Here is a 26,130-nt window from a genome sequence, read left to right as displayed (position 1 = left end):
TAGCTTCGGGGGAGTTACTTTTTTTTTCTTTTTTTTTACCAACGTACTTTGAACAAAATATTATTTGTATTTCTATCTAAAATAAACTGAAATTGAACTGAATTTGGTCTGTCAAGTTAAATTGTCAAGACTAAAATTGTTAAGTCTAAACTGACTGCAAGAGCAATTTGGTTGTCCTCCTTTTCCTCCCCTGTTCAGATTAAATCAGCACTTTTTTTTTTAATCTTAATGTATCCACGCAGACAGCAAGGTGCATTTCGCAAAAACTCATTGTCTGGAAGGAAGAAAAAAAACTGTGTGCGCAAGAAGAGAAAAGGAATGTCAAATGACGGCTGTTTGTAAGCAATTAAGATAAAGTGGGAGTCTGAGAAGGTCAAAGGCAGAGTGAAATGCAAGGCTTCGGAAGAACATTAAAAAGATTGTGTCCGTCTGGCTAATGGTTCTTTATGGCTCCCTCATGTCCTCAGATGGGCTGGATGACTGGCAGAGAGTGTGACCGCCAGTAACTGTACATCACCTCGGTGTGCCGCCCTCAAGCCCAGTCGCACTCCGCCGGCCGCGGCTGAAACGAACCGCCGAGGCCCCATAAAACCAACAGACTAAACAGCCATTCATCATCAGTGCGCGCACATGATGCGCATCACTCGCAGCAGTCTTAATTGCCCCACTATGTGACTCACGGCACACATTAAAAACTTCTGTATTACTGAAAAAAGACTGGCAATCACGTAAACACCAAACCTCTATTTGTAAAAGCTCCAGAAATAAAGCACTCGAGGGTGAAAAAAGGTTTTCTTGGTCACTTTTATTGAACGCTTGATGACTTTGAACCATTGCAAAACAGCGCTGTGATCCGTCAGTGTACAATTGAAACACGTCACACCAGGAGTAGGATGGATCCGTCGTTCGGTTGCTAAAAGCCTGAATCCTGCCCGGCCCAGTTTGGAGTCTGAGGGGAGAAAAAAAAAGAACATGAACAATTTCAAATTGAAGATGTAATGAAACATATTTTTCGTTTAGTTTAGGTGTTTCCATTACCAGCTTTTTTTATTGCGGTATTTAGGTTTTTGCGCAATTATTGGGGTAATGGAAACGCAGCAATAGGCATTTTGAAAGTGGTGTGAAAACAAAGTTGATAGTTTGCATTGGCCTAGCACAATAAGATACAATTAATTGCCAAGATTTTTTTTTTTTATTTATTTATTTTTTTAAGAAAGACTGGATGCTTTATTTTGTTTTAGTGCCCTTCCCAGGCAATCAGTCCTGTGTGGAAATGTGTTCAGGCACCAGGCAAAAACAGAAGCTCCTTCCGAAAATGTGTTATGGGTGGGGGGGGATTTGGATTGCCGGAGCTGCGACGGACCACAAGGACGAGCCACACACGCAGTCAGAGAAAGAAACAAAAAAAAAGGGGACACACGCCGACTCGAAATGAAACCTACCAGACCCGCAGCCGCACACGCATCTGTTGCAATTCGGGGGTAACAGGTTAAACATTGACATTATTCCTGCAAGGGCTGAGCGGCCGAACCCATTAGGAAACCTCTGAAGTGGTCTGTGTCAAGACGCTGACTTGTAGCCTTGAGGATAGCGGGAGATGCTTGTTTGCAGCCTCTCTGGTCAAATGACAGCAACCTCTTAATGAGGTGGGCGGATGGCCGTTTTACAGGGCAGGGTTACGGCCCGCACACCTGCTGCAAATACCCCGACAATGGGGAGGGAACGTAATTGGCCACATCAAAAGATGGCCACTTAAGAGTTGCGCCGGCTCAAGAAAAAAAAAAAAAAGTCAACATGCGACATGTCTTTGTTGAAACTGCGGAGTCAAGCGGCGCCCTGCGAGGCAACCAGGCCGTCGGTCCACCTGCTCCCACACGCACGTGCATGCCCTCGAGGGCTCGCGGCACTCGGCGGCGCGCCGTGTGGATGTACCGCTTGACGTGTTGCATACCGGCTAAAAGAAAAAAAAAAAAAAAAAAAAAACAGCTCGGGGTCAACATCAAAAAAAAGCGCGCTAAATGGGATGAGTGTAGCAGGGCCCTAAGTGCAGGGAACCCTTGGCTTTGAGTGATGTTCACCGAGAGCCGGCGCGGGGGTCCAGCCTTATTTACGTTGCTGCGCTGAGTCACGGCGCTCAGCCATCGTTTTATGGTTGTTTGGAATCTACCTTGTCATTAGGCCTTTGAAGAGCATTGGAGGGATGAAAGCGTCAGCTCTGTTAAACTTGCTCTTACTGGCTTATTTCGTGTAAAGGGAGCTCCGCTGATGGCTGTTCATCAACATTCTTTCGCCTCGCCTGTTCTGTCCCGGGCCGATCATTTGAGTCGCTTTGAACTGCTTCGCGAGTTGACCTTCCCGAGCTATCCGACGGGTTAAAAGGCCGGCCGGGTTGCCTTCGGGGGGGGGGGTGCCGTTTCCGCACTACGCACCTCAGTCTTGCTGCTCTGGGCCTGCTTCTTCTCGATGTTCATGACCAGCATCTGGCTGCGGAAGGAGAGGCTCTTGGTCTTCTCGATCACCTGCTGGTAAGGCGAGACGGCGTTGTTTCCCATCACCACGTGGCCCTGCAGGAATGGACGAGACGGTGAGCAAGTGGGCGGAGGCTTTCGCAGATGTGCCACCCCTTTCAAACGCCCTCCTGCAGCTTCTCGGGGGGCAATTCCCATCCACGGCACTGTCGGTGCCTGGAGGTAATTCTATGTCATTCTGCTTATGACAGAGTGCCGTTTGTGACACGCATGTTTGTTGAATGTGGATGCTCGAGTGGGGACCCCAAACCGGGGTTGTAAAATCCAGTTGCAATATTTTCGATGACAGCATTGAGACACAAAAGGAGGTTTAAAACCCCTTAACACTACTTTCACTTTGCAAAGCGCTGCAGGAATTTTTCCAATTGACAAATCGCATGCATGAAGCCGCCTAATGAACAAGTCAGAAGGCCTTACCAGCTTTGAGTCAATCTTGGCGTCAAGCCGGGCGTTTCGGATCAGGTTGACGATCCATCTCTCCGCTTCCTCGGGAGACATGTTGAGTTTGTCTGCCAGCATGCTGATCAAAACGACAGGAAATACACGAGAGTCAAGTCCAGCACAGGGAAAAGAAAGGAGGCGGGAGCTCCGGGCAGGAGAGATGACCCATGCAAAGGACTCCATGGTATGACAGGCACGAACCGTTTCCCCCTTTTGTCTTTGTCCAAATAATGGAAAGCGAAAACATTTGGTGGGTTCGACTGCGAATTTACCAATTTAATAAAGCAAAAACAGACTAAATGCCGCGGTCACGTAGTAAAACCGCCTTTTCCTTCATGAAGGACGTTAGTCTGCTCGGTGTTTGGTGAAGACTCGAATTCCTTTCGCCCAATCTGCGCTTTGTTTAGCCACTCTTCAAGAAAACATAATCTCAGATTTGTTTTTAGGGGACTTTATAAAACATGTGGCTTATGAAGAAAGTCAAAAATGATGCGGAAAAGAACAATGGAGGGAAGTGCGGTTGGACGAGCTTGCTCGACTGCCCACTTTAATCAAAGGATGGTGCAGTCATTTATTTTTCACACACACACACACACACACACACACACACACACACACACACACACACACACACACACACACACACACACACACACACACACACACACACACACACACACACACACACACACACACAACAATGCAGTACGTAATGGCACCACCAGCCCGCAGCTGGTAAAGTCAATTTTTGATTTACGCAACTAATCCACAAATTGTGTTGTAAATACGTGGCAATCACTGTTTAAAAGGGAAAAAAATTTACAGACGTGAACAAACGACTCAACTCGACCTGCCCGACTATCTGACACTGTCGGCGCTTGGCCCCAACCTATTTCAAGACAAACTTTCCCCACCTGGCTGCGCGCGGCTGGTCATGACACAGTGGTCTGAACAGCGACCGTCACACAAAATGAAAGCCAGGTTGAGGGAGTGGGGGTCGGAGGGGGGCAGTCTGCCCTTTAAGGGAACTAGATGTGGATGCGTCACAGTGGAAGGAGGGGAGAAACGAGGGTGGCTCTCATTCTTTGATCCGCAAAGCTTTCCCCAGTGCAGCTGGCCTCCCTTGTGGCTTTCAAAATAACGAGACCTCCTTGATACCCCCTATCCAGACCCCCATCCCCCCCAACATTTCCTGCCCTGTTCCTTGTGTTGTCTGACCCCACCACCCCCTCCCACCACCACCACCACCCGCTACGCCTACCAAATTTCGTACAAGGGCCCCAATAAATATCTGCGACCCCTGTGCACACCACACATAATTACCTTAACTACGCACCACATCTCTGAGGAAATCCACTCACCCCTTTCAAAAAAAAAAAAAAAAAGTCCTGCAAACTGAACTGAATGCAATTGGGTAGTTGCAGACTGGCTAGTTGCAGACTGGCTGTGTTTATCATCTGTGTGTTCATACGACAGGATTACGAGGGGCTGCATAAAAACTATTTTCATAGCTAATTTTCACTTCCTTGTCTGTTAATCACATTTGGCGAGACTCATTTGGTGAGTAAGAGCCAATTTACCCGGACCGCACCATTTCTCACTTTATGGCTGTGCAAACCTAAAACCCAATACAACGATCCCCCGCCCCCCCAAAAAAGCTTTACTTTTTCGGCTTATTGTGCTTGTGGTCGAGAGCAATCTTATTTATTTAAGTCTTTGTGATAATGTGTCCAGAAATAAAAGACACCAACTTCTGGTCAAATGGTGGCAAAACCACAGAAAGAGGGGAAGTGGAATGATGTCAGTGTCCGGATTGGTCATTTCAAGCATACAAGACAAATAAAATAACAGAAAAACATTACCTCAACATAATGGGCAAAGTAAGGGTTGGTCTCAAAGTGACTGGGCGACCTGATTCATGTGCACTTTTGCATCCCAGAGGAAACGGGGGAGTCGATGGAAACTGAATCCGTCACTTACACACAGCCCTGTGGGACAGCTGACTACACTTCGGATGATCAAAACCCAACGAAAATGGCACTTGACAACGAAATCGCTCCTACGAATGGTTATTGGGAGCCCAACAAGTTCGGTGTCAGTTGTGCGGTGACATAACAAAAATGTGATGGCTAACACGTGTTGGCTATTACAGGCCCACGCCACTATATTTGGATTTCAAACCTAAATGTCACTACAATTGCAATAATGGGAGCCTTTTATTTGAATTGGTGTTTTTGTGATTAATGCTGAAATACAATATGAAATGCAATTAGGCGAGAACCCAGAATGTGTGTAAGGCTAAGACCTCCGCCCGAAAGCGGGTTTGAAAACCAGACCGGTCGTCAATTCTTTGCTCCCAACAACCAGGCAATTGGAAAAAAATGAAAAAAAAAAAAAAAAATGTTTCTGGTCAATATGCCTTGTAGTTACGACTGCTGCTCAGGTGTATGTGGTTGGTGTTTTGTTTGGCAATTCAGTAAGAGAAGTGGCCCTTGTAAGTCTAGTCCAGGACAGACATGACTATCAAAACAAAAGCATTATCAGGTTTCTGAGCCTGAGCATTGGGCTAACGAGTAACACCCACCCCCTCGGAACAACCATTCTTGACAGCAAACAAACATAAACAAACAAAAGCATACGTAATTCTCGTGGGACAAGATTTCAGGAGAATTACAGCTTAGGCGCTTCGCAGTATTCAGTGCAACTGCAAATCGCAATCGTACGCTGTTGAAATTTTTAGAAATGTCGCTTTCATTTTTGCGAAAAACTGCAACGGAAATGCAGCTAGTGTCTCTCTGAGGTGTGCAACAACCACCACTTCATAAACAAGAGTGAACACAAGAAAAAAAGAAGTGTAGAAAAAGAAGGGAGGGGGGAGCTAGGAGGGAGTCAGGGAGTGGGTTAGACTCACAAGCCACACTATTGACATCCTAAAGCCCTAAAGCCAAGTAGGCAGCCACCATGAATGGTTTTGTTTTACACAATCATGATCCTATTCCTTTGGGGAGCGGGGATCACTTTCATTTCGACCCTTTACTCACTTCGGCTCCTGAGCTTTCGACTTCAGGCTAGGGGTCTCTGCTGGGGCTTAATACCAACCTCACACTTAAAAAGTAGGGTCAGGCACTGAGGTCTAACTCTGTTAGAGGGGAAAGATTGTTTTGAGGGTAGGGGGTTTCCTCCCCCCCCCCCCCCCCAAAAAAAAAAAAAGCAGCCTTTTTCTTGGCACGATTGACCCAAAGTGAATTCATTGTTAAACGCGAACATATGACAGTGGTTGGGAGAGTCTGTGTCATTTGGAGCCGCTGTGCTTTAGGCTTGAGGGTAAAACTGATTTTTTTTGAGGGGAAACCTAAATGATTGTGCGGTCTTTTAAATGACTCAACTGTGAGGTTTAAAGATTTTCGGCCTTGTATCCAAATACACAAGACACTTCTTCCAACTACTGCTGTGTACAAATACAACTCTCTTGATGAGGGGGGGCGAGGGGGGAGAACTCCTCAAAAAACAAAACAAATCATGTGTCTTCAGGATTTACTCAGAATGTTGAAAGTGTGCGTTTGAGGTCAAAGCAGGGTCTGGCCACTGAAACATGTCATGGAGGGACGAAGGAAATAAACCCTGTAAATCAAACAAGGCAAACAAAGCTAAATTGGAAACACACATGGGACACTCTAGAGTCTAGACTCAAGGATGTGTGTATGCAATTATAAGTGCAGGACGGAATCAGTTTTTCGCTGCCTACAGTGTCCATAAGACTTATTTCACATGAGACTCCATTGCATAAAATATCTCAATTATGCCAACTTCTGGTCTACTTGTGAGGCCCGAGCTTTGGGCAAAAGATGACCTAAATATTTGTGAAGCCATCATAGCCGACCGCTGCAAAGTTGTCCTCATTAAAAACAGCAGTCAAACTCGTTTCCATCCATGCTTGGGTTGCAAAGGGCTTCTGGACAAGGCTAATAAGTTGGCATTTTGGCGTCTTGGGGGAAAAGCTCTGTCCATCGTCATAACGCGGCTAAAAATAAAAACGCGGAAATCCCTGAAACCGCTCCAGATATGATTCCCTCCAACACAGACTCTTACCAAACAAAGTCCAAGACACAAAGGGAGGGGGGGGGGGAGTGTAAAGTAGAAAAATCACCATTTGACTTCCTCTTTCTGTGTTACCACTAACCTTTGTGGTTTTTAACAAGTAAATGGATCCAATTGCAGAATGTCTGCCAAAAAGAACCAGGACTTCTAATCAATTCCAGACAATCTGCAACTGGAGATTTCGACAGAGCCTGATCATGTTCCACAGTTCAACCTTGACTACAGACCTCCCTGACTCTACCTGACAGAGGATGTAATAATCTATTGTGAAAAAGAAATCAAGTCCCTCCATCCACCAAGAACCTGTAAGTACGAAATAAACCCAAAATACAGAATTTTTTTTTTTTTTTTTTTTTTTAAATCAAAGTTTTTACATGCACAATATATTGCATATGTCTATTATATATGCACGGCCTCATATATAAATCAAAAACCTTCATCCACCATGAGAGCGTTCGTCCATCTCATTCTCCAAATATGATAGAGAGAGGCAGCCAGATCCCGTGGGCTCTCTTAATTGCAGACAATTACTATAATCTTTTATTTTCTTTCCACTTACGCTTATTATAATTAGCATTGACTAAATTGATTGGCTTGTGGAAGACATCCAAGGTCAAATTTGTTTAATGCAACTCAAACAAATTTTGAAGTGGGAGTCAATAGAGGCTCGCAGGAGCTTCTGCACTGCGTTCGCAGAGAGACGAGGGGTCCAGAGGCTCCCGTCTATTACAGCAGCTGGAAGCATGTCAAGCAATCTAAACTGTGACCTTTTCCTCGGGGAAAACTGCCCACAAGTTGGCCTTGAATGGGCGGTCTTAAAAGTTTAGTGGGTAAAACAACCTGTAAAGACCTGGAAGCAGTTATGCCTCACAAATACTTAATCCCCAAGATGTGTAGGGTCAGCACGACTGTGCGAGGAAGGGGCAATAAACACTTATCTGTGACGAAAATTCCTCTAATCATTAAGCCCACGTTACTACTTCCTGTTTACCGACCGTCTATTGTCTAGGAACAGCGATCGAGACTGCCCATTTGTTTTCTATGAGAATAGCACTGTCATCACGGTTGAGATTAAAAAAAAAAAAAAACATGAAGGAAGGTAATTACCTGATGCTAATGCATTGGTGGATTCTGCAGAAAGTTTCAAAAATGAAAAGGCGGGCATTCTCGATGAAGTCCTCAAGGCAAGCAACCAGGAAGAAGTCATTCACCAAAACCTGAAAATGTAAAGTATTTTCCATCAAGCCGAGCAAACGTCAAAAGAAATTTTGCAAAACTTCACAGTCACAGGGTTCAAGTAAAGCAAAAGGTTGACGAAGCACAGTCAGCAATTGGTGGTCACACGTGCAGCTTTATATATATTCAAAATGATAGGAATCCAGAGGGGGAAAAGAACAGTCAGTCCTGACAAAGCCGGCATTAAGAAAGATCGCACAGCCAAGATTTACGCTACAAGGAACTTTATTTCCCTCTGTAGTTTGTACGGGGTATGAGTAATCCCAGGCTGTGAGAGGTGCTTTAATGAGACCACAAATCTTCAAATTCAGAGAACACAACATGAGACAACACAGCGCACGCTGAGGCGACCGCCGAGGACACCGCACTGTCTGCGACTTATCAACAGCCATCTGGTCTGGTGTCAACTCCTGTGTGCAGGAGCTCCAAGTTTTTAATGGCTGCAACCGTTGAATTGCCCTCGCAATAAAGTCTCGGGGGTGGGGGGGGGGGAGCTGCTCTTCTCCGTCGCTCAATTAAAGCGTCGACCATGGCCTCTCACAGTATGATTTGCTGCCTTTTTGGCACACTTTTACACAACTGAAGATCATCAGAATTATTCGGCACCATTAGGTGTTTACGACCTTAAAAAAAAACCAAGTTACGTAACACACACCGGCTTCCTGGTTGCTTCCAGTGTTCCAAATTCTCCATTAAGCGCCATTTCACATCAAAGAGCTCTATCTTTAAAGGTACACCATGAATTACAAGCTCTTGTTGTTTGCTTACGCTGAAAGTGGTTTTGCTCGAGTACATCCAAACTACAGGCAAAACACACTTCGGCTGGGGTAGCGCACATCTAAGGCCGATAAACTTAAAACAGAAAAACAAAAGATAAGCGCGGTCGCCTGGGATTCGTGCTGCAAGCCTCCGATTATGAAAGTGGCCTCGGTTCTACGGTTACAAGCAATTCGAAGGCACCACTGTAGGTAAACCGCCAATATACTTTTCATTTGTGGACATGCAAGTACACATTTGACAGTGATCACAAATTCAGGTACAGCAGGAAAAAAAAAAAAAAAAAGAAAGCGAAAGAGCGAGCAAAATGAGAAATGGTTGCAGGCCATCCCAGTAAATGTTAACGATTGGATACCAGTTGGATATCTTTTTCTTAAAGCACCTAGCTTGCTCAGAGCGCCTGTGAACTGAGGTTAATAAGCCTTCTTTCTCCCAGTGGCGGTGCACTGTAAGACTGACAGGTCGGTCCGGGGTTTAATACACAGCTCGGACTCTGAGCTGAGATGTTGGGCTGGAGCATCTGTTTCCACCACAGCAGAGCCTCTGCAAATGAACCCCTGTCCTTTTTTTTTTTTTTTCCTTTTAACCCCCCCCCCCCGCGTTTCTTTTTGTATGTGCAACAGTTTAACAAGATCAGCGTTTGAGGGCATGTGTCATGTCTGACCTGAAACTGGATACAGCTCTAATATTGTTGATAGTACACGTGATCATTTGTAGACGGCCCCTTGAGGCTCTCTCGCAGGAAAAATCTCATTTTCTACAGGAAGGTGCTTTGGATTTCCTTTAACCAAGTAAAACAAATCCACTCGAGATAGTTTGTTTGTAGCTGCCTCGTTGTTAAACAGTGATTTTGCAGATGACTATTTTTATTAGTTTAAAAACAGGCTAAAATGAAGGAGCACCACGAGCAAACTGCTGACATGATAGGTAAACATTTACTCGTGGGATGGAGCCAGATGTTTTTTATTTTAAAGGTTTATCGTCGAGAAGGAAGATGAAAAAGGAGCCCAAATAACCAGAAATCTTTCCTTTTATTCCTCTGCAGGTTCAAATGATCAAGTCATCTGGGACACCAAATTATGTTGCGTACACAATGAATGATGTAGGATCAAGTTGCACAAAAAAAAAAAAAAAAAGAGAGAGAGAGAGAGCAGAACGACAACAGTGAGGACACCTGCTCTCTGAATGTGATTTATGTGCGCTGAATGTGTCCCCGGAACCTCGCCGACTACTTAGAATGGGGCCTGCTGGGCTGCAAGCGATCAACACAACACACAATTCATCATTGTGTTGTTGAGGAATTTCTGTTATTCCGACCACCCGCTGTACCCAAGAGAGAAAAGGCAACACTTGCGGGGTTGTATCTCAAACAATGCAAGTTACTGAAAACTACGGAAGCTTTTTCAGTGACCCAAACATATGTAAAAATTTAAATATTGCTGCACAAGATTTTTTTTTTTTAATTACATTGTGGTGGTGTATGTTTCAATTCCACATTTGGGTGGCATACACCATTTGAGAGCAATTGCTTTTGTCAGACATCATTATCCTTGCAGTGTGCAGGGGGGGTCAATAATCTGCTCTTTACTGGCTCTGGAATTTTGGTTGGTCCTCTTGCACACTATATGCAGAGGTGACCAACGATGGGGCATGTCCCACCGGGAGGAGGCCTCGGGGGAAGACCCAGGACACGCTGGAGGGACTATGTCTCCCGGCTGGCCTGGGAACGCCTTGGGGTCCCTCCGGATGAGCTGGAGGAGGTGACTGGGGCCGGGGAGGTCTGGGCATCTCTGCTGAGGCTGCTGCCCCCGCGACCCGACCCCAGATAATGCGGCAGAAGCAGAAGAAGAAGAAGAAGGCCAACGATGGGGGTCCAACTATTCATCCATCTTGTATATTTATTTTTTGGACTAATTGAAATCAACAATTGCACTGATGTATTTTTCCCCATTTTTTGCACGCCTCATTTGAACTTTTTCTCTCTCTTTTTTTTTAAATGTGCATCTCCAGCAAGGCAATGCCAACTAAACACGCAACCACTGAACACAGACTGCACGTCAGGAACTTATCAAATACATTAGGAGCTCCTGTACCAACCTGTTTGAAAGTGGCCAAAAATGAGACAAGCACCAGATCATTATGAGCTGCACTGACAGAGGAGCTGTTCTAACACTGGAAGCAAAACAATCAATCTTGGTCAACGTCTTAAAAAAAAAAGTTGCTTTCATCTCCTTTATTTTGAGGCGTCTGCACACCTCACAGGAGCCCTGCTTGTAAAGCTTTTATTGTTCGCCGCAACCCTGTTGGGTCAATTACAGCCCATAATGAAATCTGACAGATGCCTGAGTCATGCAGTGACCAAGAAGACCTCTATATTTGACACTATGACACAAGGTCCAGGCTTTGTGTCTGGCTGGCTGGACCCACACGGCGCAGAAAAATAAAAGGCTGAGTGAACGAGCAGAAGGTTAGACAAACGACAACGGTGCCAAAGATATCAAGTGAGCGGACAAGCGAAGGTTCGAGGGCACTCGTGAGGGAAACCAAGAGCAATCTCCAAAGAAGAAGATGAAATGCATGAAAGTCAAACAACTCACCGATTCACACTCCCTCAGTTTCTTTTGTGCGCTGTCAAAGTCGAAGTTGACGTACAGGCACTCCACAAACTCGGTGATAGGATCTTTGTAAGTGTAGGACTCCTAAAAAGTGGAAGAACCAAAAGTGTAAATTTCTTAACAGAGGTTAAAATGTTTCAAGTGAGTTTTCAAATTAAATTGAGAAAGAAACATTAAAATATAAGTGTAGTTTCTCTACATATAACACAAGGCATTTAGATCATGTGTAATCTTACATGCGTTCACTGGATAAAGAAAAGGAAATCATAAACACTGGTTCAGTACAAGTGCTTCACAGTAATGACTCTGCGGTCAACAAAATCCTTCTCGTCATTTGAGCAAAATAAACACAATTTAAAAAGGAATTGAAGGGAAACAGTTTGAAAAACTTCAAAATCATGTTTGAGACAGAGCTAAAAGTGCCCCAAGGCCACAGAGCATGACATGCTTTAGTCATTTAGAACAACCTAACAACCTACTGCTGAGCTTCTTTGCTGAATACGTTATTAGATGCTACAACATATTAACTTTGCGTGCCAATGTAAAAAAGCAAGTCCAGCTGCCGTAACTTCTTTTTTTCAACGTTACATCCATTTCACTTCTTTCCTTAGAAACAACCCATGGAGCGACAGTACACCCAACACAAACTGCCAGAAGCCAAGAAGCTGCATCACACAACACATCGCATCAATGTTTAATGTTGTATGGTTGCATCAGTTTAAATACAATATGAAATAAAAATATTTCTAAAATGAGTTTCAATTATGTGCATCCTGTTTTTAATGTTATTAATCAGTATAGTAGTTATTTCAAAACTATATAGAAGTTTTCAAACAGTATTTTTTTTTTATTAATATTCATTTTATATTTTTGAAATTTAGTATTTAATAATTCCTAGTTTTTAAAAACAAAAAAAAAACAAAAACAAAGATGACCTGCAAAACTAAAACTAAATTTGCAAAATGAAAAGTATTTTTTAAAAAAAATGAAAAAATTAGTTTAAAATGAAAAAAACAACTAAGTTTTGATGAATTTCAGTGTTTGTGTGAGAGACTGCACTGACTAGCTACCAAAAAAATGGTTGTCATGACGTACGGATGAGAAATTCAATCAGACAAAAATGTGCCTGGTGTGCAAGGAGCTCGACTCATTCGTCAAAGCGTCCGTGGTCTGCAGGCAACGACGGCTCACACCCACTTAGCATGCACGTGAAATAAACCCATTAAGTACCTGCTGGATGACCTTCACCAAATCCTTCAGAACCTGCCGACGCTTGCGGACATCCTTGTTTGTAATGACGGCTGTGGTCAGGTAACGCAAGATGTGGGGGCACATGGTCTGGATCGCGTTGAGGTATCTGGATGTGGGAAGGACAAACGCAATTACTTTATCGCGCTGATCAAAGGCGCCGTCTCCCGTTTGGAATGACACCCAATGCAACATTTCGGATGCCTGTTTGACTCCTGGCATTTGGGACGGAGCCAGGACAGATAAATGTCCCCGACGAGAGCCGAACTTCTGGACGCGAGACTCGGCGTTAAGCCGCCACCTTTCATTAGAGCCCCACTGGAGGGAGGAGGAAAAGGAAACTCTGGCAAGAAGATATAGATCAGTGAGCAGAGACCTGCCCAGTAGCTGAAACCTAATCCATGGGCTACTGATGTTTCAGCTACAGGTCAACTGGCTGAACACAAGAGACAAGACGCCGTCGCAGGCTGACTCTAATCCCAAGACAAATTTGGAGCCGGGGGGGTTGGGGGGGGGCAATCAATCAAAATTGATTTTATCAGCACTCTTGTTAGACCTCGTCGCGGAGCCATCATTGCATCTCGCGCCCTCCCATTCATTGCCCTATTTACCAAATTAAATCTGAGGGCAGGAAGCAGAGTGGGCTCCTTCGGGTGTCCGATTGCTGAGGGGCGGAGGGACGCGCGGCCAACGGTTTAATTAGTCCCCAAACAATTAAAGAAAGCGGGGATGTTGAAGTCTAAAAACGGCAGTGGGCAGCTTGGCAAAGCCAACATCGGTCTGTTTTGGGAGCGCCGACTCCCACCCGTGACTTTGTAGCTGCTCGACGCCTGACCGCAAAGCTCTGTGTTGTGTTTCTGATTAAATTACACCTACTTACTCTCCTGAGGGGACTCCAATAGCATGAGGGCTACTTCAGCACACTCGGCTGGAGTTTGGGGAGTTTTGAGGCGAAACCCATCACTGTACGAGGTAACTGAGGATGCCATTGAGACATGCTGCTTGGCAATCAAGCGCAATAACTTATAATCTATTAGGGAGCGACATTTATTTTGGTGGTGGTGGTGGGGGGGTGATAGAAAGAGTCACAAAATCTTTCTAAGGCTCGTCTGCAAAGGAAATCATGCCCAGCGGATGAACTCAAAACGCAGACAATGAAATGACTCAATAGTTCGGACGTATTTATCCACTCTGCACCTGTGTTATGCTTGGTTACCGTGCACTGTTGCTCTTGCAGTCAGCGCAGCCTGTCAGTAGTACACAAACCAAATTGTTGGACTAACATCTGCTGACTGCAACGGTAAGGGAGGTCAAATGTGGAGCTGAAGGCCAGCCACTGGTCAACAACCATAGCCAAAGGAAGTACTGGTCAAGAGATGGGGAGGGCGAGCCAAGTCTCTGTGGGAAAAACATGAGGTTTCTAGACTGTGAAACTGCAAAGCACACAAAACTACCTCAGTTTGTCCACACAGAGGGCTGGGTGAGCTTTTCCTCAAGTAATTATTGGGCAGGCCTCCTTAATCATCCGCAATAAAATTAAAAACTGAGTAAAATCCCAGGGAGCGAGAGACTTGAGTGCCCTATGTTGTGGTCGCCTCTGATACTGTCTGTGGAACCCAATCATCTGCACAATTATACAAGCCTGCAATCAGAACGGGGAGCGAGAGGGAGGGGGAGGCAAAGACATCAAAATAGGTGGTGTGCAAATTTTAACACGGAGTATAAAGTTTCCGATCTGCAATACACATGGCCTCATTCTCGACTTGGAGAGTAAACAGACCACACAAAAACGGTCCTCTGAAACCACTTGAAAAAATACCAGCTGGATTCGCACAGAAGCCCACGGCCCAAAGTGTGGCCGTAAAGCACACCGGCTTCTCTTTGAGATGGAAAAGGTCGGAAGATAACGAGCATGTTTTTCAGAATTAAAACTGATCTTGGAGAATTATCGCAGTGTTGTAAAATGAATGTACATTTTTAAAAGCCGCGCTCCCACCTTCCACGCCAATCAACACATCACGAGCAAAGAGTCAAACACTCCTACTATTAAGTTAAACAGTGAAGAAGAGTGAAATTCTGAATTTAGCAAATTATTACATTTGCCGTTGAACCGATTATGTGACGTTATCTTTACCAATAATTCGTGTCAAAGCAAAACTTGAGCGCAGTCCTGGACGTAAACGTAGGTGAAGCTAAAGTTGAACACATTATGCTGCACATTTTACTTACTGCGGCTGATACAGAAAGAGCTCAATGATGTTGTCTCGGCCCTTGGGGTGGTTGAAGAAGACAAACAGGGACCAATGAATGAGCCATGTCCTCTGCTGGAGGGACTGAAGCGGGGAGGTGACAGACTGGACGGGACAAAGTTTGGAAGACAGACAAGGGGAGAAGAAAAGAGCCCGAGAGAGGGAAAACAAAATAAAGGTCAAATTTAATATTTGGTTTGTCTTATTCATAGTCAAGCGGCGCAGGCTCCACGGTAAGCACAAAGAGAGACAATTTAAGCAATACGCCTCCTACGTGGTCATCAATCGCACCGAGTCGGCCATTTTACGCTCCAATCCAAGTTCTTAAATAGTCAGATGAGGGCTTGTGGGCGAGGAATAAAATGCCACAGCAGGGCTGTGCTGCAAGCGAAATGTCAATACGAGAGTCCGTGTAAGGGAAACTAAACGAGGTATCAAATTCTGAGAAGTGGGGGGCGTTTACATTGTTATCGATAGTCTCTCTCAGGCGGGTCAGGTCCTCCATGGCCGCCTCCCAGTTCTGCATCAGGATCTCGGAGGCCAGCTTGCCCCACAGCGAGTTCAGAGCGTTCCTGTCCGTGGCTGGGACCTGGGGAGGGAGGAGACACGGTGCAGCTGTATCACTATTATATACACAGACAGACAGACACACACACACACACACACACATCAACTTTCTCTCTGCGTTCGGAGACGTGGGTTTACCCATTTAGGATCACAACAACCATAAAAATAATTTCATTCTTTTCCCCAACCAATGAGGAACTTCAATTACAACTCGAAAAGATGCCATAACTTCATAAATCAGCTCTTATGTTTCAAAATTCTCAAAAATGACTTGAAAGTCCATCTGCCCTCAATTGGTTGGTGATATATACAGTGCATGTCTTAACTACGGCTCCTATTTCCACATTAACAGCATAACAGCATGGGTGTTGTCAAAAAGTGGAACAATCCTTTAAATAAATAAGTAAAAAAAATAAAATAAAAAAAAGTGGCTTGACATTTAATTTTCGGTAACTAAATTCCAATAGACAGTTTAAACCGGTCAGGGTGTGATCGTAGAGTGTGTAAGTGACTCCACCATCTCAGCACTCAAAGTGAATAATGCAGCGTTACTCGATTACTTTCGATGAAACCCTCAAAGCAAAACGACTGCTGGACCACACCAATAGCTGCACCCACAGCTGGAAAAATCAATTACAGGACACCAATCCAGCAAGTGAACTTTTCAGCTGCCACGACCACTGTGACACCCACGCCTTGAAGCGATCCACGGAAACACAAACAAACTTCCACTGACCCGTTTGTCGGACTTGGCGTGAACGCAGCCCAACGCGGACTTTTAATATTGAAACGGCTTTTAAGGAGTTTTCTGATTTATGCGTCCCAAAAAGCCAGAGACTTGGGACAAATTGTGCTCTATAAAACTCAGACGAGGCTGAGAGAAAGCGCTAAATAATCAAGCAAATGGTCTGGCTTTGCGCAGGACAATTCACCCGTCCAAGAGCCAATCAATCGGAGTATTCCCGGTTAATTTTGTGAATCTTCAATTATCAGGTACGAAAGGAAATCCATTAGAAAGGTTGAACCCACTTGCAGATTGCTTCTTCCAAAATAACAGAAGGATTGGCCAATGTGACGTTGCCTGTAATAACAGCGGGCCGTGGATACAGTTGGGGGCAGTTATTTATTTGAACAGAATGTAAAGCATCACCTATAATACCATCAGCTCGAAGCAAAAGTGGAATGTACCAGAGACACACTGCACTATAAAATCCTTTCACTTATCAATCAACATCCAGTTCAAAACTCACTGCGGAATGGCACTTTTACCTCGCAAAGCAGCTTTATTGTACTTTCTTTTATAAATTATACCAGCAGCAGTTGCTTGAATTAAATGCACATGTGACAGGAGAGTTGAACAGAAAATAAAAAAAAACTCTAAAACATCCTGAGAACTATTGTTCTGTGAAAACATAAAAGTTTTATCTTTGGACCATTAGCTCTTTAGGACTTAAGATCAATGCATGGCAAAATGAGATTGAAATAGAAAGAACGCCATGATTAAATGAGCTTTGTGAAATAAGTTTGAACTGATACTCAAATGAATATGGAAAAGGCTTACGTAATGTAATGTTTTTGATTAATAATCAAGTTGATTCTTGACAGAAATATTTCAGGGCATTTTTTTTTTGGGTGGGGGGGGCACAAGACGCTTTAGTTTTGTGCCCAGAAAACCCCTCAATTGTCAGGCACCTAAATCACAAACACAAACCTGCTAGTGGAGCAAAACGTTCAGTGGAAGCACAAGGTCACTTTCGTCAGCGGTGGCGGCGGCTTCTGCACACCGCTCACGAGCGAGACGACTGAAATAATCTCCATCCAGCAACCTAATTGAGTGTGGACCACTGTGTCACTGTCGCGAGGTGATTAGGCTGAAATATGAACTGACACTAACAAGACACATCCTTTCCAGGATAATCACTCTCCAAATATGTTGCAGCCTACCCCGCTTCTGATTTCCAGGGCTGGCTTAAATAAACAGAAGGAGTCAGGTAATGAAACACAGGTTGAGAATGCCTCTGAACCTCGGCAGAGGCAATCACTCTGGGGTGGACGCGGGGGACTACACCCTAGGGGCTCCTGGGAAAAGCCCACGGCGGCAGTTTAAGATAACAGCAAGCAGCAGACGCGGCGACGTGAGTCAAGCAGGAAGTCGGAGTGGGTGGGTGTCTGCCGACTGGCCAGAGAGAGCCAGATCCTGACCACACCTCCCTCCCCCCCGCCGGACAGCCGTTCAAGTGGACTGTGACACATGACAGACGTACGAGAAGAGGAAACGCTTAAAAAAAAAAGTAGTACAGGTCTCCGCAGGCACCCCGCAAATTGCCGAGATTATTTAGAAATGAAGGCGTTTTTTTATTTGCCAAAGGCGAGTCTCCCTGATGTTATTGAAACACACTGGACAAGACAAAGAAGTCAAACTGTCGAGAGAAGAGACTGGTTCCGCTATAAATATTTCAGAGTCTGAACCTATAACAGACAGATCACATATAAAGGATCAGCATTTTTTGTCGTCGTTTTGTTTTTACTTCCGACTTCTGGAAATCCACAACTCCTCTTGTTTTGCTGACCTCCAAGTCCTTTAAGGTGGCAGCCTTCCACACACACACACACGGTCTGGCTTTCACAAACGGCCACGCCACCACAGTTTCAGTACCTGGGTTTTTTCCAGCAGGTGCCTTGACTTTCCATTGGGTCGTGAAATGGCCAGCGCATTTTCGCTGGCTGACCAGCAACAATAAATTGACTGTGCTGCGGCTCCGTCGGGATACTCAATCTTTATTCTCAACACTCAATCCCTGCATTAAGCGATGATATGAATAAGTTGCTCTTTTCGGGGGCTAGGCCACGCTGTAACAGGACCTGGGGCATGGATTTTGCAAGGCTGGCTTCCTTGGTTTAATTGACTGGGTTTCCCACGTTAAATGACTTTACGGCGCCTCACCTCTCCCATGGGGGGGCGGGGGGCGGATTGAAAGAGCAGCCAGAGGATGGGAGGTCCACAAAACACTGAAAACACAGGGGGTGGGGTAGGGGCAGGATACGCACTGCCATTGGGCTGCAACACACCTGAGGAGTTTCATATCTTCACCCATTTGAAAAATGTGGGAGACCTCAGACAGGGAGATGAAGGCCACCACCCCCTGACTGTTTGTGGGGAACAAATTGGGATCAGAATCAAGCCAAAATTCTCTAGTATGTCCCCAGGCCTAATTAAATACATTTATACGAAAAAGACCATCGCCTTCTCAGGATCTAAACAACACATGCTTTGCTGCAGAGCCTGAACTGTCTATAGCTTTAAATGAGAAGCCAATATCAAGGATAGGATATTCAAAAAATAAATAAAAAAAACGATGCTGGACCCTGAACAACATACCTCAATTAAAGCAATTTTGGTTTATTTAGACTGAACTGCAAAACCATAAACAACTGTTATTGGGAGAGAGGGTCATATCCATTGCAAATGCATTTCTTTGGCGCACAGTGGAAGTGGAAATCTTGGGGGAATTACTCATCAACTTGTCTCGGATGCAACTCTTCCTTCTGGAGAACTTGAGCGGATGAGTGAGGGAGAAAAAAAAACGCAGCAGATGAATCCAACTGTTTTGGGTTAAGTGGGCTGTTTGTAGTGATGAGTGTTCATCACCGCTCAGAGCCACTGCCAAGGTTTCAAGGAGGGGTCCTCTGCAGCATCATGAGCGCGCATGGCTTTCCCAAGACCTGTCATCCAGAAGACGAAGAGGCAACTGTGCGGTATCAAATTCCAATTATGACTTGGAGGAAAATGATGGTCTTAATGTTTCATACTCTAATGGATAGAAGAAAAAATGCTGTTTCATGCCCATTCTCTCAGGCCTGGCTTTGGTACAAGTCCTTGCGTTACCACAATGTGAACGCAAAGACAAAACAAAAGCCAGAGGACAACTAGAGACACTGTGGGCCCACAGTGTGAACACCGCCTAAATCTGATTTTTTTTTTTTTTTGTCATCTTATGTAACACAGATCTGATTGTTTAAAGGCACTATGAAAATAAAAAACATAAAAACATTTGTAAAAAATATATAATGCATACTGCATGTGTAATGTTTTAATATATATTCCAATGTGTATGTGCTGTTTTATGGACCCTGATTCTTCTTAAGCATGTTTGCTTTCTTAATACCGAGTGCTGAGCAACAACAATGCGTCGCATATAGCTCAGCGTGTTACTTAAAATGCCTGTCTGCAAAACTCAAACAGATGAGGTGGCACTCCGCAAGGACAGATTTAAACTCTGCCATGACTCAAACCTTTTGCCCAAAGACACTGGCAGGTTTTGCCATGTCAAACTTCGCTGAACTTGTCTGCAGCCCAAGTCCTCATCTTTTACTCATTTCTCGAAGGCAAGGGAAGAGAAGCCGCAAATGCCAAAAGCCGAGCAACAAGTCTCATTGTTTACAGAGAAAACGGGGAGTGTGCTTGTGCACCAACAACAATACTGCCAGTAGTCTCCGAGCTGTAATTATCTTCCCTTGCAAATCATTTGCTGGCTTCCTTCATTTTGTTTTTTGCTTAGAAAACATTTATCTTGAAAATGACTTAATTTAAATGATTTCTGAAGTTCTGGACCCTGTAATTTGGTCTTCTTCCCCTTGCGAGATCACCATTTTGAATTCAAGAGGGAAAGCAGGAGGCTGACGAATGGAGGGATGCTTTGCATAACTTAAAGCACAGCATAACCTCAGAAGTCGTGACGAGGGACTCGCTGGCCACGGCACTCCAATCAATAAGCTGTCTGCTCAGGTCTGCCCCATGAGAAGACTACAGACAGATTATGCAGCCCGCCACTGATCACTTGGCCCAGTATAAGATCCTGCTCAAGTATTAGAGTGGCTGTCTTCTCCTAATACAGAGGACGTGCAGGGAATTGAGGAGGCAATGACGTAAGCTTTTCACATTCCATTACTTCTAAGTGTTCTTTTCAATGCGACCAACCTTCTGAGGAATTAAAGCAATTTGTTGATCATAACGTAAAGTCTAATTTTAATAAGTCGGATGGACAAACTGATTTAGTATGGAAACAAGAGCAACAAGAAAGAAGAAAGGCACTAAGAGGGGTCAGGTGTGGAGTCAGGTGTGGGGGGTCAGGTGTGGGGTTATTCTCAGACAGACATTAACAAGTAATAACTAAAGCGTAAACACTGTGATGAGGTTGGACTTACCAGGACACGGAAGAAGTAGAGATATTCCGCGGCGCCAGAGTAGTTTCCACACTCGTACTGGAACTTGGCGTATCGGTACAGTGTGTCCAAGTACTCCTGACGAAACTGCAAAAAGAACGCGAGGACACCAGCGTCAAGGAATGGAAAAGGAGGAGGGTATACCTCAGACTGAGTGACTTACAGATCTATGTCCGAAGTGTATGAAAAGGAGGCTCAATCATAACTTCAACTTAATAGGAACAATCTTGTTTTTGATTTTATGTTTTTTTGCGGCTGCTGTGGTAGCACACGGCTTCTGAATGAATAAAAAGTAAACAGTGAAATATCATATCAGCACTATTTTCCAGGAAAATATTCAAAATCCCAAGAAGTGGTTATGTGACCTCAATTGCAATTGCATAAGTATATATAGGGGATGGATTTCAAGCTCTGGTCCTCCTCCATTTGACCGTCCTTCCTGCTGCCCACTAGATCTGAGCAGCATGGGCTGACGTAAGGCCATTCTGTGTGTGAATGGCCGTACGCTTTGGGCTGCCGGGCCTTTCCCACAGGGGCCCCGCTCGTCGGTCGCGAGGTACACTGGGGACAGCACCCAGGTCAGCGGGATACCGGAGTGGGAGGAGAGCAGTAGCGGGGAAGGAAAGAAGCCAAACATCACGGTAAATATAGAAGCTCCGGCATTCTTGCGGCTCCATCCACGGGTCCCGAGCTACTCCGTTTATTCTTAACAATTCACCACAGAATGTAAATGTCCGCAGAATTTGTGCAAGCCGTACAAACCCCGAAAATGAGTCAAGGGTTTCGGGTCCTCCCATTTCGCCCCTAGAACAACTGCGGGTTCACACAAGTGGCATGGGAAACACAGCGGAGAAAGGGAGACGTCAGCACAGCGGGGCAACTTACGTTGTGCTTTTCTGCCAAATAGTCGAAGAGCATTCGTCCATCCCTGTGAAATAAAACAGAAAATGAAGACAGGCCTCATCGTGGCGAGAGGTCATTTGACTCCAGTTGCCATTTGGCTGACGTCCTGGCGTTTTAAGTGCTTCAGGTATCTTTTTCCACTTCTGTTCTGAGTCAAGAGCTGCATATAAATAAAGGCCATTTGACATGTAAAACAATATCATGGCCAGTTTATTGCATTCGGTTTGGCTATTACAAATGGGTGCTAGTTGTGTAATGAACTGCGTCTCCAGAGAAAAGTGCATTTAATTATCTCCGACATAACAAAGCAATGATGTCACGTGTCAACCACATTTTACAACTTTGCCTCTCTAGTCTCAGATGTTGACATTGATGGTGGGCGCGAAGCTAAAATCACTTTGTAAATAAGTGGACCTGCAATTGCTGACGCATATTGGGTGAATTCTAGTAAGAAGGATTTTCTTTGCTCAACTCATCTCATGTCCCTGTGATTAAGTCTGCTGTTTATTACAACACAAATCTTGATCCCTTTGAGCTGTTGGTAATAAGTTAGTTCATAACTGCTTTGTTTTAACCATTCGACACGTCAAACATGTTTATCCTTGCACAAACACAAAATGAGGAAAAAGAATTTTGTGTGAACACGCTGTAGAAATTCTGTTTCATAAATTCTGCTAATTTGAGGTTTCGCAAGAAATTTGGTGCCAAGACGTCCCACAAAAAATCTGCACAGAATTACCGTCATCTTCGGCACAAAAGTTTGAGATTCACAAGCCAAGCTCATATTTATATAAATCACAGAACAGACTAACTGGTGCTCAGAACCTATTGAGAGATTGTTTAAAAACATGTCTCTAATGTGATTTGCTGCAATAACTAGGCCTCGGCAGTTCCAAATAAAGACTACTGAGCGCTATAGGCCTACTGTAACCAGTCATTACAACAACTGAAAGCATTATGCAGTCTAAATTACTTGCATATATAAACTGAAAAAAAAATTAAATAAGGTCTTTATCATGATGACAACTTGATGATCGTGTCATAGGAAATATGAAATAACCAGCAATAAGAATCGATAAGCTCAAAACAGTGAAATGTCACAAGTATGCAGATCATTTAAACATATGCAGTGGTGTAATCGTAATGAGACAGATGAGCCAGATGCTGCTAAACTATGGATCACATTTGATTACATTTTTGAGGCCAATGCTTCTATTAGCAAAAGAAGAATATTAACATTTTGAACATTTGAAAATGGATGGATGTACCTGGTGGACTGCATCTGCCTTGTAGTCTCTGGATCCTCAAACATTTTCACGATGGGTTCCGTCTCTGACTGTAGTTGCTTCAGCTGGGCCACAACCTCAGTCCTTTTTTCCCTCAGAGCTGAAACAGGGAGAAAGAAAGTGTAAGCGGCACTTGAATAAATTTTAAGTTTGAAAAAAAAAAAAGTCCTAAATGAAGAATTAAACACTGGCCCTTACTTTGAGGAATTTCCTTTTCAGGAAAAAGGCTTCTATGCACATCCATGGCAAAGTCAACCATGTTTGTGTCACTGAGAAGGTCCAGTTTGCCATTAAGCAGCTCCTCTTCATTATAGATCTGAAAATATAGAAATTAAAATCTGATTAATAATCAAATCAGAGTTAGGACAAAGTTACAAGAGCAGTAGCATGCACTTTAATCGGGTTTGTTGTTGTTGATAGTACAGCGTAGAAAGAACAGTATTTATATATTTTTAAAAAAAAAAACAACATGAAAAACTGATTTTATACTTCACACACAAACAGGGTGACGTGCTCCTTGAGTTTTATTAAGGCCTCTGACCACTTGACTGGTTCGTGAAAACAACTTCAAAATAAAATGGCTTTAAGAAAAAACGTGTTGCTTTAAGTCGGCTCATACGGAAGGATAGTTTTTGTCAAAGCCAAGTGAACATAGTCAGCCGTCTACCAGGGGGAGGTAAATTCTAAATCCTCTATGTAGGATACCAAGAGGCACCATTGCGTTTTATCGGATTAAAAATTATTTGCTCGTCCACTGCGAAAAAGGAACCGACAGCCAAAGAGTAACAGGTATTGTATTGTTAGCTCGTTGTCTGAATAGATGCAAAGTTAACCTAAATATCTTCCCAGTTCTAACCACGAGTCTCAAACAATGAATACACTTCGTGACTTTTATGAGTTTGGTTACGAACAAAACGCTTTTGTTAGCTTCCCATGATTAGCATTACTCCTATCGAAACACTTTTGTTAGCTTCCAGTGATTAGCATTACTCGTGAGCACAGTCACCAGTTTCCTTGACCAGCGTATCCCCACCGGGCGGTGAAACTGCTGATCCGCAGGAAGCTACCGTGTTCGATAACACCGCCCCGCACATGTGTACCTCTCAGCTACGACGCTAAGAAGAAGCACGCACTCCCGAAACCCCATTCCGGCGCGTGGTTTTCAAAACGGACGTAAAGTTTACGTAATTATGTAAAAACTTCCGTCTTAATTTCGCGAAAGTAGAAAATCAAATTGGGTATATTTTGTACAACGAAGCAAATACTCGCGCGGCAGTGTCACAATCCGAGTTAATGTCTATTTACTTACAACCCATTGGATAATAAGAGGTGGTTTAGAGAAGCACACGTCCCAAAAGGGTACATTTCTCCGTGTCTGTGCTTTTATTTTGAATGCAGGAAGCAAACGAGTTCCTCAAACGTAAAACGTGGATTCAACACAGTACAAGAAAATGTGACCAACTCCGCGGCGAACACGCGTGTGCCAGATTCGGTTTAGAACCTAATAAAACCGGTTGCGATTACGAAAAAAACATTCACAAGGTGTAGTGTTATTATTGGATCACGTACCTCTTTTACAGACAGGAACTCCAGCAAAGGGAAAACGAGATGACGATCTAAAAAGTGGGCAATTTTGGTGGTGAGGTCGTACTCCGCCATCTTTGCTCCAGGAAAAGGAAGCGGAAGTGCGATTCAGCCTCCTACCCAGGAGCGGACCAATCACCGGCGCATGCATTTGATTGGTCGATAGAGAGATAGATACTACTACTACTACTACTACTACTACTACTACTACTACTAACAATGATAATAATAATAATAATAATAATAATAATAATAATAATAATAATAATAATAATAATAATAATAATAATAATGGAAATATAACATTTCAACAGTTTTAGTCCACCCTTTTTCTGTTATAGTTCTCCCAGGACACTTCACACAAAAAAATATTTCCCTCAGAGTGCCAGTCTCACTTCCCCTCAATATGTGGGAATGCCAGGCCTACGGATGAGGTGCAGGATTTATAAAACACTTTGAAAACATATTATACTCTTACTGTTAATACTGGACTTTCAACAGGCCTCATTTTCATGGCATCTTTACTGGTTTCTCAAAAGGTTTTGCCACTGACTTGGAATCCTATCAACATTTCAATAAATTCCTTGTGGTGTTGACCCAGTCAAACATTTAATTTAAAAAGCGGAATCCAAGTCAACAGTTTGTTGAATGTAAAAACAAGGGCTTCATTCCAGACACCACTAATATTCCTCTGTCCATGGCTGTGTACATTTTTTTCACGGGGAAGGTAGCCATATAAGGGCAAATATATCCACGACAAGCGCAAACTCACTCTTAAAACAACCAGATCATTTCCAATCATTTGACTTTTCCACAAAGTAAGAATGTTTTCACTGTTCAATTGAACCATCGGCTTAACTCCTCCCAACTGCCCTTTAAAACGTGCCCATGTGTTGACCATACCGAGGCTGACAACAGCCAATATCAGCTCCTAAATGACCCATCTCTAATAGGTTTCACCATGTTTTTTTTTTTTCTTCAATGACCACATGAAGCTGGCGTGTGTCCTCACACAATTCAACCCTTGTTACTAATGGACTCATGCTGCTCCACTCCCACTTCTCGCTGCCGCCTGACTGCAGGTAGAAATGAGTCATAAACAGACAGCACTCACCATAGCCAGTTGCTGTTTTACCGGGTGCTCCTGACACAGTCAGCTCTGCCTCAGCGGCAACTTGCTTCAAATGCTGCTGAAGACTCCTTTGTGTTGTACGCTTGATTTTGGGAAAGGTTTCTGAAGTGAAAACAGTCACTCATGCATCATTTGGCCAGCCTAGCAAGCACCACAGGCTCTTTGGCTGCTGTATTGGCTTTACATGGTCACAATAAAAGAGTTTCTCTGCTGCTCACAACCAGTATTTGCCTTTCTGTTTGT

The 26,130-nt window shown here is 44.0% G+C and overlaps 1 protein-coding gene across 1 annotated transcript; it reads right to left on the bottom strand.

Moving 5' to 3' along the window:
- Nucleotides 1-790: 790 nt before the first annotated feature.
- Nucleotides 791-24,885, bottom strand: eif3ea (eukaryotic translation initiation factor 3, subunit E, a). Its single transcript, XM_076012620.1, has 13 exons — nt 24,741-24,885; nt 23,370-23,487; nt 23,154-23,271; nt 21,868-21,910; nt 20,965-21,069; nt 15,656-15,781; nt 15,173-15,297; nt 12,926-13,052; nt 11,678-11,779; nt 8,175-8,284; nt 2,946-3,048; nt 2,430-2,564; nt 791-949 (listed from the first exon to the last, which is right to left on the bottom strand). The coding sequence occupies exons 1-13, from the start codon at nt 24,828-24,830 to the stop codon at nt 914-916; spliced, it is 1,338 nt and encodes a 445-aa protein (XP_075868735.1). The 5' UTR covers nt 24,831-24,885; the 3' UTR covers nt 791-913.
- Nucleotides 24,886-26,130: the final 1,245 nt, after the last annotated feature.

This window comes from Nelusetta ayraudi, unplaced genomic scaffold, assembly GCF_046127955.1.
Source record: "Nelusetta ayraudi isolate G7.1 ecotype Tasmania unplaced genomic scaffold, CSIRO-AGI_Nayr_v1 ptg000136l, whole genome shotgun sequence".
NCBI classification, from domain to species: Eukaryota; Metazoa; Chordata; class Actinopteri; order Tetraodontiformes; family Monacanthidae; genus Nelusetta; species Nelusetta ayraudi.
The sequence above is the reverse complement of the archived record's forward strand: the minus strand, read 5'-3'. Positions and strand labels throughout refer to the sequence as shown.

Excerpts from the sequence above, each read along its gene's own strand:
- eif3ea (XM_076012620.1), bottom strand. The coding sequence starts at position 24,830 with ATGGCGGAGTACGACCTCACCACCAAAATTGCCCACTTTTTAGATCGT. Across the intron at positions 23,272-23,369 it reads TGAAAAGGAAATTCCTCAAA|CTCTGAGGGAAAAAAGGACT; the intron begins GTAAGGGCCAGT and ends TCCCTGTTTCAG. Across the intron at positions 950-2,429 it reads CCCAGAGCAGCAAGACTGAG|ACTCCAAACTGGGCCGGGCA; the intron begins GTGCGTAGTGCG and ends TTCTCCCCTCAG.